At 45.9% G+C, this 14931-nt stretch overlaps 1 protein-coding gene across 1 annotated transcript; it reads right to left on the bottom strand.

The window, feature by feature from the left end:
* Positions 1–2035: 2035 nt before the first annotated feature.
* On the bottom strand, positions 2036–7355 carry ZSCAN5B (zinc finger and SCAN domain containing 5B). Its single transcript, XM_007534302.2, has 5 exons — positions 7032–7355; positions 5834–6034; positions 4896–5111; positions 4075–4213; positions 2036–2868 (listed from the first exon to the last, which is right to left on the bottom strand). Exons 1-5 carry the CDS (start codon positions 7326–7328, stop codon positions 2036–2038), a joined length of 1686 nt encoding a protein of 561 aa, XP_007534364.2. The 5' UTR covers positions 7329–7355.
* Between the last annotated feature and the right edge of the window lie 7576 nt (positions 7356–14931).

Genomic DNA, 14931 nt, shown 5'->3' on the forward strand with positions numbered 1-14931 from the left:
TTGGCATATTGTGCCAAAGTAAGACTCTGGGGTGGGTGTGTGGGGAGAATACAGGTCTAAGAAGGAATCAGAGGACCTCGTGGGGGTTGTATTATTATATGGGAAACTGGGGAATGTTATGCATGTACAAACTATCGTACTTACTGTTGAATGTAAAACATTAATTCCCCAATAAAAAAAAAAAGAGAAAAAAAAAAAAGAAACAGAGACTGGAAGAGACCAAAACCTCTTTCAAAGCTGTCAGTAACAACAGGTCCACACCTGGAATGAACATATGGTAAAGCTGCAGCCATACAGTATGCAAGGAACCTTTGGCTTAGCCCCCCCCCCCAAGACCTTTATAGAAGCATGAGAACATGTGCTCAAGATGACATGGATCAGTGCTCTGCACTTCCTCCCTCTCAAGAAAAAAAATAGTCCAGGCACTTAAAAACCACACAGGTGAAGTGACTATCCCAGCAGCACAGTAGTAGCAGTAGCCGCCTTGCTACTTCATGACCACCACTCGAGAGATACTGGCCACCAAGCTCTGCGCAGAGGCCTTTGCCAACATCTCCCAGGAGCTGGTGTTCACTCAGGGTCTGGTCCCCACAGCCCTCAGGTCTACCCCACATCTGCCACCTGCTGCCCTACCACAGCACGACAGGTGTGTGGATGCCCAGAGCTCACCTCCTCTAATCTGCCAGCACAGCCAGCAGATTAGAGGATATTTATTTTATTTATTCAAAGATTTTTTTTACTTATTCAAATATTTATTTTATTTATTCAAAAAAGGAGACATTAACAAAACCATAGGATAAGAGGGGTACAACTCCACACAATTCCCACAACCAGATCTGTGTATCCCATCCACTCCCATGATATCTTAAATAATATGTATTTTAAAAAGAATAAGAGATATCTGCAGTACCACTTCACCACTTGTAAAACTTCTTCCCACTTCTTGGTCTCTTTCTATTCTGTCAGATCATAGTCTTTTCTTTCTCCCTCTTCCTTTCTTTCTCATTTTTCTTTCTTTCAATAGAGTGCTGCCCATCTCTGGCTTACGGCATTGTTGGTGATTGAATCTGAGACTTTGCAGCCTTAGGCGTTAGGGTTTCATTGCATAACCATAATGTTATCTACACCTGCCTACTTTCTTCCTTTTTTCTTTTTTTTATTGTTGTAGTACTTCTGTTTTTATTGGTATGCTAGTGGGTTACAGTAATTATCAACACCTAGAGACAATCTCTCATCTCCCTGTCATAGGTGTTCTATTATCTTATATGAAGCAGACTAGGAGAAAAAAAGAGAGGTGAAGGAGCCAGAGAAGTGGGTCAGTGACAGTATACATGTGTTGTATGACAGAGGTCCTGGGTTTAATTTCTAGCACCACATAAATGGGTTGAGTTCTCTTGCTGTCTTTTCTTTAACTGGGAGAAATTAATGATATACAGAATATACAATGGTTACATGTGTAACATTTGGTGTGTTTTTGTTTTGTTTTTTACCCTCCAGGTTATTGCTGGGGCTCAGTGCCTGCACTAGGAACCCACTGCTCCTGGGGCCATTCCCCCCGCCATGTTTTTATTTAACAGGACAGAGAGAATTTGAGAGGGGAGGAGGAGAAAGAAAGATACTTGCAGACCTGCTTTGCCACTTGTGAAACGTTCCCCCTGCAGGTGAGGAGCTGGGGGTTTGAACCCGGATCTTTGCAGGGGGTCCCGGTGCTTCATAACATGTGTGCTTAACCCAGTGCGCCACCACCCAGCCCCTTAAGACTTCAGTTTTCTGCAAAACACTCTAAGCCCCAGCCTAGGACCTCCTCCACCATCGTGCCCCAGGACCCTCACCCTCACAGTCCTTTACTTTGGTGCAATACCGGCTCTGTGTTTCCCCTTTGTGTTTCTTGTCTCCCAACCTCCATGAATGAGATCATCCTGTATTCAACCTTCACCTTGTGGTGAAGGAGGCACATTCTTCATTTTTCTTAGCAGAGCCCCTGTTGACATAATTTCAGCAGAACTCCCTTGTGTCCCCTCTGGTCCTCAGAGACCTAGTCAGTCTGGTCTGTGTGCTGCTTTGCGCTCTGGGCCCTGGCCGGGATCCTCTGGTGGCTCTGGGGAGAGTGGTGCAGCTTGAAGTGGCGGTTGAAGGTGCCCAGCTGCCGGAATTGCTTGTCAAACAACGTGCAGAGGTAGGGCTTCTGGCCGTTGTGGGTGCGCAGGTGCACGTTGAGGTTGCCTTGGTGGCTGAAGGCCTTGAAGTAGTGGTCGCAGCGGAAGGGGCGGTCCTGCGAGTGTACGCGCAGGTGTCTGGTCAGCGTGGACTGGTGCGTGAAGGTGGCCTGGCAGGTGGGGCACTGGTAGGGCCGCACCCCCTGGTGGATGCGCATGTGCACCCGCAGGTCGGAGAGCTGCATGAAGCCGTGGCCGCACTGGGTGCACTTGAAGGGCCGCTCCCCGGTGTGCGAGCGCCGGTGGATGTTGAACTGGGATTTGTAGGAGAACACTTTGCCGCAGTCCTGGCAGCGGAACTGGCCCGCAGAAGCTGCCTGTGATCCTGCTGCTCTCTGAGCATCTGCTCGTCTCTGAGCACCTGCTCCTACCTTATCACTTGCTCCTGTCTGAGCACCTGCGGCTGCCTGTGCACCTGTGGCTGCCTGTGCACCTTCTGCCTGTGCCTGAGTACCTGTTTGCCCTTCCCAGAGCAGCCTCGCGGGGGCGCACCATGGCCGCAGAGAGAACCTCTTCACCAGGTCGTGGGATCCTTCCTCAGCCCTGGGCCTGTCCTTGACCTCTCCCTCTGCATCCTGATGGGCGGGGCTCTGCGGCCCCTCTTCTGCGGTGGCATCAGCTTCTCCTTGGATGAGATTGTTGTCTGATGACTCTACAGAAAAAGAAGGCAGAAATGACGTTCATGTTTTTTTTTTTTAAATGAATTTTTAAACATTTATTTTTGGATGGAGAGAAAAATTGACAGGGAAGGGGGAGATAGAGAGACACCTGCAGCCCTGATTCACCACTTGTGAATCTTCCGCCCGGAAGTGGATACCCGGGGCTTGAACCTGGGACATTGTGCACTGTGGTGTGTACACTTAACTTGGTTTACCACCGCTGGGCCCCTGTTTATGCTTCCCCCCCCCCTCCAGGGTTATTGCTGGCGCTTAGTGGTGAATCTACTGCTCCTGGAGGTCATATTTTCCACTTTTGTTGTCCTTGTTGTTATTATTGCTATTGCAGTTGTAGTTGTTGAATAGGACAGAGAGAAATCGAGGGGGCGGGAGACAGAGAGGGGAGAAAGACAGACAAACTGTAACCCTGCTTCACCACTTGTGAAGTGACCTCCCTGCAGGTGTGGAGTGGGGGCTTAAAACGGGATCCTTAAACCAGTTAATGTGCTTCGCGCCATGTATGCTAGGCTGTTGTGCTACTGCACAGCCCCTCTGTTTATGCTTTAAAATATTTATTTATGTATTTATGTATTTATTTACTTATTTATTATTGGATAGAGACAGAGAGAAATTGACGGGGAAGGGGGAGGTAGAAACTGAGACAGCAGGCTGGGTGGTGGCACACCTGGCTGAGCACACATGTTACAATGTACAAACATCTGGGTTCCACCTCCCGGCCCCACCTTCTGGGGGGAAAACTTTGAAAGCGGTGAAGCTGTTCCTCTATGTGTATCCCTCTCTATCAACCCTTTACTCTTGATTTTTGGCTGTCTCTATCCAATCAAATAACAACAAAAAAAATTAATAAAAGGGGAGAGTGGAGGAGGAAAAGGAATAGGAAGAGGAGGAAAAAAGAGGAATAGAAAGAATAGGAAGAGGAGGAGGAAGATGGGAGGAGAAGGAAGGGAGAAAGAGAATGAAGAGATGAAGGAGGAAGAGATGGACAGGGAGAAAGTGGAGAGGTAGAAGTAGGAGGAGTAAGGAGAAGGGAGTAAGAGAAGGAGCAGGCGGAGGAGCAGAGATCCAGGAACTCTGCAGAGCCAGAGCCAGGGCGGCACAGGGCACCAGGAGAGGGGACACCCCCAGACACCAGCCTCTGCAGGAAGACCCAGCCCAGCACCCTCACTGCCCAGGACACTCACCGCTCTGTGGAGGCTGAGGCTTCAGACATGCCTCTCCTGCTGGCTCTTCTTTGTCCCCACTCAGCTCAGGTTCCAGCTTCTGGGGGGCTCTCCCATCCTTGTTTTCTGAAGCAACCCCTATCAGGATAACATCGTGTTCCTGTAGGGCAAGCAGCAGGCATGGTGAGCAGATTCAGGAAGCAGACAGAGCTCTCTCTAATTCTCCCTTTCTCTGTCTGACCAGAAGCACCAGCCCCCAGCCTCATAGTTCTGATGAACCCACTCTCCCTGGGCAACCCACTCCCCAAAAGCGTGAGTCTGTCATCAGGGCTGCTCAACTGTGCCTACCTGGCAGGAGCCTTCACCCTGAATCATAGTCAGCCTCCCCTGCTGCTGATGGCAGTGAACTCAGCCCCTGGCTCAGCCCTGCAGCCAGCTGGGGGTCCCACCCCAACTCCCATGGCACTGAAACTTCTCTGAAAGGTCCAGACAAAAGCTTTGGACTCTATCCTGCAGCCTCACAAGTTCATACTTCTTTTTTTAAATATAATTTTAAAAAAAGATTTTATTTATTTATTAATGAGAAAGATAGGAGGAGAGGGAAAGAACCAGACATCACTCTGGCACATGTGCTGCTGGGGATTGAATTTAGGATCTTATGCTTGAGAGTCCAAAGCTTTATCACTGTGCCACCTCCTGATTATTTAAGGTTATGGGAAGGTTATGGTTTAGAGTACAGTAATTGACATAAGGACAGAGGGACTGGCATGACCTGTGAGGGTCTCACAACTGTCCTGCCCACTGCCTCCCCTCTCCCCACCCTCAGGGCTCCACACTCTCACCTGTTCTCTTGTCATGTACTTGTCTTCCTCAACTTTCTGCTGCTCTGGGCAGCCTTGGGGACCCATCTCCTGAGGTTCATGGCTCAGGGAGGCCTGGGCACCCATGGTCAAGTCCATTTTACCATCCAGGCTGCTGGCCCCCACTGGGGTAATCTCCATGGCCTCTGCAGCCTGATTTTCCATGGGATGTGTCATTTCTGAATCATGCAGGATGGTCTAAGGACAAATGAAACATCAGCCTTGAGAGCCTGAACGTGGTTCTCCAATCACACCCCACCTTCCACGCACTGAAACGTCTCCCAAAGCACTTGTCAAAAGCAGTGCACTCTAACCTGCAGTCCCACCAGTTCACCAATGTTTTGGTCATTATTTCTTGGGGGGAATTAATGGTTCACAGTACAGTAGCTGACGCAGTATAATGTAGGTGACACATATCTCATCTACCTGTGATGGGTGTCTGTAATAACATTCTTTTTAAACCAATGATTCTGAAACTTTCCAGTTCTTCATTTTCTTCAAAATATCTTTCTCTTCTATCTGCCTCTCTCTTATGCCAGAGTACTGCACAACTCTGGTTTATTGTGGAAAAAGGTGTTAAACCTGGGTCTTTGAAGACTTAGGAATAGAAATCTTTCGCATAAAATTTCTATTTCATCCTGCCCATTCTCCCCCCTCCCTTTCTTTCTTCCTTTCTTTCTTTCTCTCTCTCTTCCCCCCCCCTCTTTAACAAGTTCATGTATCTTTGGAAAAAACCCCATTCCCCCATTTTTTTTTTTTTTACAAGATCCCTGCTCAACTCCAGCTTATTTTGATGCTGGGGATTGAACCAGTGAACCAAGGATCTTTGAAGGCTCAGCCTTTTTGCAGAACTATGATGCTATCTTCCCATTTTTATTTATTTATTTTTTTAAGGCAAGATTCTGGAGGGCCACACTTACCTGCACCCATGAGGTGTCTTCCTTTGCTTGAAGCCTCTGCTCCTCGAGAGAGATATGGGGGCTGTTTCCTTGAGGACTGGGGCTCAGGAAGACCTGGGGATTCATGGACAAGTCGAGCAGAGCATCCACGCAGTTGACTTTCACTGGGGTCCTGTCCAGGTTTCGCAGAAGATACTGCTGTTGGTCGATGGTGATCACCCTCTGGGAGAAAGATGAGAAGACCCATCAGTTGTCCACCTCAAGCTGTGCTCTGCTCCCTACCTGACCCACCAGCCCCTCCCACACTATGGAGACCAACAAGCAGTTTATATGGAACCAAAAAAAAAAATCCCAATCCTGGGGCCTGGTGGTGGTGCATTTGGCTGATCACACATGTTACCATGCGCAAGCACATGAGTTCAACCCCCTCTTCCCCACATAAAACAGAGAAGCTTCAGAAGTGTGAAGTCAGGGTGCAGATATCTCTGTCTTCTACCTCCCCATTCCCTCTCTATTTCTCTGTCTCTATGTGATAAATGAATAAGGCCACTGTCCCACAGTGGTGACATCCTGCAAGGTCCCAAATGGCCATGAGCTTTAGTTTTATTATTTATTTATTTATTTATTTATTGGACAGGAAAGAGAAATTGGGAGGGTGTTTGAGATAGATAGTACATAGATGATTCTAGAGAAAGAGAGACACCTGCAGACCTGCTTCATTATTAGTGAGGTGTCCTTACTGCTGGTGGGAGCTTGGGGGCTCGAACCTGGATGTTTGCACTTTGTGTTATGTGCCCTTAACTGAATGCGCCAAGGCCCAGGCCCCATCATGGGCTTTGTTATGGGATGAAACCAGCCAGTCTTGCACATGCTGGTCAGGCAAGGGTCCCTCACCCTGGCCCCTAATGAGCGGCCACCCCAGCTGCTCATCTTGAAGGCCTCCCAGGTGCCCTGGACCAGTCTCACTCCGTGGGGCTGTCCACTTAGATCCCGACACATCTGCCAAAGCCAGCATCCCCCCATTTGACGTTCACCCTGGCTCAGCCCCCGTGAAGACACTGCATTGGCTACTGTGTTCTAGACATTTTAGAAGCTTCTAGAGCCTCCCAGATTACCCCCCACATGCCAACTCTCTCTTCTGACAGGAGACGTTCTGCACTGACCCAGATCCCTCCCAACACCATCCCCCTAGCACCACCTCCACCTCCTCCTCACTCACCCACTTCTGGGGTGCACTGTGGTCTCGGGGTGCCTCCAGGTTCCTCAGCAGGTGCTCAAGCTCGGCACACGTCTGCACCCCAACCTTCAGCACCAGGGCCTGCAGCTCGGGGGTGCTGGAGATGAGAAACTGCTCCAGCACCAGCTGGTCCAGGATCTGCTCCTTGGAGCGCAGGTCAGGGCGCAGCCAGTTCCAGCACAGCCCCTGGAGGCTGCTCAGGTGCTGCAGGGGGTGTAGGCCCTCTGCACTGAAGTTGCGGAAGCAGACATTCCAGGCCCTGCACAGGCTGGCCTCCATTGGGACCGCCGGGGCGGGTATGGAACTGGCACTGTACTGTGGTACACTGGGTCCAGAGCTCTGGATTATGCTCCACGAGGTGGCCTCTGGTCTCCTGGTTGGTGTGTCTGGGGGAGAGAGAAGAGAGAGGGTCAGGGGACTCTTACAGAACCACTTTCTTCTATATTTTATTTTTTAAACTAAATTTAAACTTCATTTTCTATAACAGAACAGAGAAATTGAGAAGGGTGGGAGATGGAAAGGGGGGAGAGAGACAGAGAGAGGGACCTGTATCACCACTTCTGAGGCTTTCTCCCTCCACTGAGGACTGGGAACTTGAACCTGAGTCTTAAGCATGATGATACATGCATGGCAACACTGGGGGCACCACCACCAGCCCCCACCCCCAAACCTGCTGAACCCACATGTCCTTGACCCCAGATCACTGGAAGCTGCACTTTGCCTATCAATCCCTCCCCAGAGTGAAACTAAGAAGAGTGGCTCTTCTTACATCTCTAACTGGGACAAAATGTTGTCTTTGTTTGTCTCTTTTGGTAGAGCCAGGGCCTCATGCATGCATGAGTTATCAGTTCTCTTGTCGAGAGAGAGAGAGAGACCACAGCACTAGGTATCCCTCCTTTGCCTCAGCACCTCCAGCTGTGTGGTGTCAGCACTGCAAGCTGGGTTTCAACTGACAAGTCATGCACTGTCCTACACACCCACATCTCTCTCCAGCTGCTTCCCACCCCTCAAGCAAAGATCTCTGCAGGACATTGCCATAATCCATTTAAACATGTCCTGTTCTCCATCCCATCCAGACAGGAACACAGAATACATCCAGGTACTGCAGAGAAAAGCCTGAAATCCACTGCAACCTAAGAGCTCTGTGAGAAAGTGTGACCTAAAGTGAAGTCCAAGAGATTGATTTGTCCCTGAAAGGGAGGGAGGAGGGTGGGAGGGTTGTGGACATTGCCGTGTTTACTGGCTCAGTGAAGAATTCAAGGACCACACCTAGTGGGTGCTGTGTGAGCATCTCAGGTCCTCTCAGGCCTGTCATCTCCCCAGGGAGCTTGTGCCCAGGGAAAGGTCCTGCACCTCCCAGCTCCAGACCATCCCCCCATCCCCTTCCATCCAGAGGAGTACAGGAGTCTCAGCCCAGGAAATGTATTTTCATCTGCCTTGCGGGTCAGGTGGTGGCACACTTGATTAAGCACACATGTTACTATGTGCCAGGACCTGGTTTCAAAGCCCCAGACCTCACGTGTTCCCTCTCTCTCTCTCTCTCTCTCTCTCTCTCTTTCTCTCTCTCTCTCTCTCTCTCTCTCTCTCTCTCTCTCTCTCTATATATATATATATATATATATATATATATTTTGTCAAATAAAAATGAGAGGCCAGGGTAGATAGCATAATGGTTATGCAAAAAGACTTTTATCCCTGAGGCTCTATGGTCTCAGGTTAATCCCCACTACCACCATTAGCCAGAGCTGAGCAGTGTTCTGGTCTTTTTTTCTGTATCTTTCTCATTAAATAAATTTAAAAGGGTAGTGTGTGGAAGGAAGGAAAGAAGGAAGGAAAGAAGAAGGTGGCCTCTAGGAGCCATGAATTTGTGATGGTGGCACCAAGCCTCAGTTATAACTCTGGTGGCAATAAAATAAATAAAAAGAAAAGAGAAAAGTAAACCCGTCTCATATCTCCAATAAGTAACACAGCATCTAGAGTGCTGGTCTAGCAAATAGAAGGTTCCGGGTTTGACCCTTGGAGGGACATATGCTAGAGTGACCCTCAGGCTCTCTTCCTCTCTCTTCATAAATACAAGTAAGTAAAACCTAAGCTCAGGGCACATTCAGCAATCACATTCCTTAGAAGAAAAATGGATAGGAAACACTACGTAGCTCCTCCTCCCTCCTAGAACCTCTGAATATTAAATCTTTTGATCCTTTGTGGAAAATAATCTAAGTGGCCTGGAGGATAACACACTGACTGTAAACTCATGCCTGAGGCTCTGAAGTTACAGGCTCTGTCTCCTGCATCACCATAAACTAGAGCTGAGAAGGGCTCTGCTTAAAACTAAAAATAAAAATGTGCATCTCCCTACAAAGAGAAGCCTGGATCAGCTGGACCTCCGCTCACCTGTCCTGCCCCCCCCCCCCCAAGAATTGGAATAATAGTCCCACTTACTTGAGCTTGACAAGGGATGGGAGTTAATCCAGGGTGCAGGGAACCTATAGCTGGCAAAGCTAGAGCTTCCCAGCAGGCCCTCAGACACCCAGCTCACCTCTTCTGCAATTCGGCTTGGTTTCCACGTGGTTCAGACAGTCTTCGGTCCAACAGTGTCTACATAGTATTCACCTGGTTTCTACCAGATTATTACCTGTTCTCACCCACTCTGTGTGTTCTCAGGCTGGCTCTCTGGCCTCTTTATACTCAGGACACTCCCTGGAGCATTTCCAGTTTCCACCAATCAGAATCACTTCCTCCAGGACCCACCTTCGTGCTACAACAGGGTAGGGCTGAATGGATTATCTGATGCTGAGGTATTGGAAAGTAGCATAGAATTTAGATCAACGATTTGAATCAGCTTGATTCATTTTTTTAATGTGAATGTGTCTTAATTTTACTGAGTTGAGGAGGAGTTGTGGAGACCACACAATGATCATGAAACAGATTTTCTTTCTAAAAATTTTTATATTTATCCACCTATTTTATATTTTATATATTATTTGGCATTTTCCTTTGCCTCCAGGGCTACTGCTGGGACTCAGTGCCTGAACATCGAATCCACTGCTCCTGGAGGCTATTTTTTCCATTTTGTTGTCCTTGTAGTGTATCATTGTGTTGGTATGCATGAGACCCCTTCTCTTTCATTTGGTTTAAATCCCCCCTGCTTAACACTATTCTATTTACATAACCACTGTTAACAAGTTCCATCCTCCCTCCAGGGCATTGGTGGTTCAGTGATAGGATTCTTGCCTGCTCCACCCCCCCTCCTTGTCACACCCTGATCCCTTCTTTGTCACACCCTGATTTTCACCAGTCACTTTTTTCTCCACCCTCTCTATGTCACATGCTGTTTCCACCCTACGTGGCAAGTATATATAAAGACAGCACTGTGAGTTGTACAGTACCTTGAGTTTAGCTTAGCTCGTCTTAGATTGTGCTGCGTCCTGCATGAATAAAGAGATACTGCGTACAACCCAGCCTGGTCGTCTGTTACCCGCCCGTGAAGCCAGCCTGGCGAAAACAACATAGCCCAGCGAAAACAACATCATTGTTGTATTTTTTTTTTTTTTTTAGGATTTATTTATTTATGAGAAGGATAGGCAGAGAGAGAAAGAACTAGACATCACTCTGGTCCATGTGCTGTCAGGGATTGAATTAGGACCTTATGGTTGAGAATCCAGGGCTTTATCCACTGCACCACCTCCTGGGCCACTATAGTTGTTGTTATTATTATTGTTATTATTTCCGGATAGAACAAAGAGAAATGGAGAGAGGAGGGGAAGACAGAGAGGGGGAGAAAAAGATAGACACCTACAGACCTGCTTCACCGCTTGTGAAATGACCCCCTTCATGTGGGGAGACTGGGGCTCAAATCAGGATCCTTAAATTGGTCCTTGTGCTTTGTACCACATGCACTTAGTCTGTTGCACTACCACCCGGATTCTACAACTGGTTTTCGTTTTTAACTTCTCTGTATTCTCTTCTTTCTTTGTTCCTTCCTTTTTTTCTTTCCTTCTTTATTTCTTTTATTTTTTTATAATTTATTTCTTTATTGGGGAATTAATGTTCTACATTCAACAGTAAATACAATAGTTTGTACATGCATAACATTCCCCAGATTCCCATTTAACAATACAACCCCCACTATGTCATTCATCATCTTTCATGGACCTGTATTCTCCCCACCCCACCCAGCCACCCCAGAGTCCTTTACTTTGGTGCAATACGCCAATTTCATTTCAGGTTCGACTTGTGTTTTCTTTTCTAATCTTGTTTTTCAACTTTGGCCTGAGAGTGAGATCATCCCATATTCATCCTTCTGTTTCTGATTTATTTCACTCAACATGATTTTTTCAAGGTCCATTCAAGATCTGCTGAAAACGGTGAAGTCACCATTTTTTACAGCTGAGTAGTATTCCATTGTGTATATAGACCACAACTTGCTCAGCCACTCATCTGTTGTTGGACACCTGGGTTGCTTCCAGGTTTTAGCTATTACAAATCGTGCTGCCAAGAACATATGTGTACACAGATCTTTTTGGATGGATGTGTTGGGTTCCTTAGGATATATCCCCAGGAGAGGAATTGCAGGATCATAGGGTAGGTCCATTTCTAGCCTTCTGAGAATTCTCCAGACTGTTCTCCACAGAGGTTGGACCAATTGACATTCCCACCAGCAGTACAGGAGGGTTCCTTTGACCACACACCCTCTCCAGCATTTGCTGCTGTTACCTTTTCTGATGTATGACATTCTCACAGGAGTGAAGTGATATCTCATTGTTGTCTTTATTTGCATTTCTCTGACAATCAGAGACTTGGAGCATTTTTTCATGTGTTTCTCGGCCTTTTGGATCTCTTCTGTGGTGAATATTCTGTCCATGTCCTCCCCCCATTTTTGGATGGGGTTATTTGTTGTCTTGTTGTTGAGACTGGCAAGCTCTTTATATATGTTGGTTATTAAACTCTTATCTGGTGTATGGCATGTAAAGATCTTCTTCCATTCTGTGAGGGCTCTCTTGCTTTGGGTAATGGTTTCTTTTGCTCTGAAGAAGCTTTTTAATTTGATGTAGTCCCATAGGTTTATACTTGCCTTAGTCTTCCTTGTAATTGGATTCGTTTAATTGAAAATGTCTTTAAAATTTATGCAGAAAAAAGTTCTTCCAATATTTTCCTCTAAGTATTTGATAGTTTGTGGTCTAACATCCAAGTCCTTGATCCACTTGGAATTTACTTTTGTATTTGGTGAAATACAATGATTCAGTTTCATTCTTCTGCATGTTTCAACCCATTGCTTCCAACACCATTTGTTGAAGAGACTCTGCTTTCCCCATGTAATAGTCTGGGCCCCTTTGTCAAAGATTAGATGTCCATAGGTGTGGGGCCTCATTTCTGGGCTCTCAATTCTATTCCACTGGTCAGTGTGTCTGTTCATGTTCCAGTTCCAAGCAGTTTTGATGACAATGGCCCTATAATACAGTTTGAGATCTGGGAGTGTGATGCCTCCGGTTCTGTTATTTTTTCTCAGGATTGTTTTGGTAATTCTAGGTCTTTTCTGGTTGCAGATAAACATTTGTAGCATTTTTTCTATTCTCCTAAAAAATGTGCTTGTGATCTTGATGGGGATAGCACTAAATTTGTAGATGGCTCTGGGTAATATATTCATTTTGATGATGTTAATTCTTCCAACCCATGAACATGGAATATCTTTCCACTTCTTTGTGTCTTTTTCAATTTCTTTGAGTAGTCACTCATAATTTTTAGTATACAAGTCTTTCACTTCCTTTGTTAGATTTACTCCTAGATATTTTATTGTTTTTGTTGCTATAGTAAAAGGAACTGATTTCTGGATTTCAGTTTCTTCTAACTTAGTGTTTGCATAGAGGAATGCCACTGACTTTTGAATGTTAATTTTATAGCCTGACACCTTACTGTATTGCCTGATGATTTCCAAAAGCTTCTTGCTGGATTCCTTAGGTTTTTCTGTGTATACTATCATGTCATCTGCAAATAGGGACAGTTTGACTTCTTCTCTTCCAATCTGTATCCCTTTAATTCCTTGCTCCTGCCTGATTGCTATGGCAAGGACTTCCAACACTATGTTGAATAGTAATGGTGATAGTGGGCAGCCCTGTCTAGTACCTGATCTGAGGGGAAATGCTTCCATTTTTTCACCATTGAGTATGATGTTGGCTGTAGGTTTGCTATATATAGACTCCACTATCTTCAGGAATTTTCCATCTATTCCCATTTTTTGTAGTGTTTTGATCATAAAGGCATGTTGTACTTTGTCAAAGGCTTTCTCTGCATCCATTGATATGACCATGTGGTTTTTGGTCTTGCTTTTGTTGATGTGGTGGATCACATTGATTGATTTACATATATTAAACCAACCTTGCATGCCTGGGATAAACCCCACTTGGTCGTGATGAACAATCTTTTTGATATACTGCTGTATCCGGTTGGCTAGAATTTTGTTCAATATTTTCACATCTGTGTTCATCAGAGATATTGGTCTGTAGTTTTCTTTTTTGGTTGTGTCCCTGTCTGCTTTTGGTATCAGGGTGATGTTGGCTTCATAGAAGCTGGCAGGGAGTATTCCAGTGTCTTCAATCTTCTGGAAGACTTTTAAAAGTAGAGGTATTAGTTCTTCTTGAAGGTTTTGTAGAAATCATTTGTAAAACCATCTGGTCCAGGACTTTTATTTTTGGGAAGATTTTTGATAACTGTTTCAATTTCATTAGCTATGATGGGCCTGTTCATGTTATCCACTTCCTCTTTACTTAGTTTTGGAAGTTGGTAGGTATCTAGGAAATCGTCCATTTCTTCCAGGTTCTCTAGCTTGGTGGCATATAGTTGTTCATAGAAGCCTCGCATGATATGTTGAATTTCTGCAGTGTCTGTTGTGATATCTCCTCTTTCATTTACTATCTGATTTATTTGGGTCTTCCCCCTTTTTTGTTTTGTGAGTCTGGCTAAAGGTTTCTCAATTTTGTTCACTCCTTCGAAGAACCAACAATTACTTTCATTGATCTTTTGTACGGTTTTCCTATTCTCTATGTTATTTATTTCTGCCCTAACTTTAGTGATTTCTGTCCTTCTGATTGCTTTAGGATTACTTTGTTGTTCTTCTAGGTCTTTAAATGTGCAATCAGCCTGTTTCTTTGTGCTTTTTCTTGTTTCCTAATGTGTGCTTGTATAGCTATGAACTTCCCTCTTAGGACTGCTTTAGCTGTGTCCCAAATATTTTGATAGCTTGTGCCTTCATTTTCATTGAAGTCTCGAAAGATTTTGATTTCTTCCTTGACTTTCTCTTTGACCCAGAAGTTGTTAAGAAGTGTACTGTTGAGCCTCCACATTTTGAGACTGTTACTGATCTTTTGTTGATTGTTAAGTGTTAGTTTAATTCCATTTTCAGAGGGTTCTCCAGTACGAGAGTTCGAGAGTTCTGGAGTCTGACAGAGTTCCTGAGTTCGAGAGTGCCAGAGTTGGAGGGTTCCTGAGTTCCTGAGTTCGAGAGTTTCAGGTTTACAGAGTAAGAAACGGTTCCTGAGTTCCAGAGTTGGGGAGTTCCTGAGTTCCAGAGTAAGAGAGAGAGTGCTTGCGCCACCGCAAAGAGACAGCAGAGTTCTGTTTGTGTAGTTTGTCTTAGTTTATAAATCGTTGTTCCTAAATAAAGAAATACAGCTTCCCTGCCCAGCCATTGCCTCCACGTCTCTGTTACCCGCCCGTGAAGCTAGACCCGCCCGGCCAGAGCCTTCCAAAATTTTAACAACAAATGGCGCCCACGTGGACCTGACCTGCGCATCTCTCAGATAAGTAAAGACAATTTGGCTACCTATGCACTATGGCCTTCTCTTCTGCTTGTGAAGAGATCTCCAAAGGCCTCTGCTCTTTCTTCACG

Source organism: Erinaceus europaeus, chromosome 2, assembly GCF_950295315.1.
Source record: "Erinaceus europaeus chromosome 2, mEriEur2.1, whole genome shotgun sequence".
Lineage (NCBI taxonomy): Eukaryota > Metazoa > Chordata > Mammalia > Eulipotyphla > Erinaceidae > Erinaceus > Erinaceus europaeus.

Coding starts and splice junctions, on each gene's coding strand:
- ZSCAN5B (XM_007534302.2), bottom strand. CDS start 7,328: ATGGAGGCCAGCCTGTGCAGGGCCTGGAATGTCTGCTTCCGCAACTTC. Junction 4,214..4,895: donor AGTACATGACAAGAGAACAG/GTGAGAGTGTGG, acceptor CTTGCCCTACAG/GAACACGATGTTATCCTGAT. Junction 2,869..4,074: donor GCCTCAGCCTCCACAGAGCG/GTGAGTGTCCTG, acceptor CTTTTTCTGTAG/AGTCATCAGACAACAATCTC.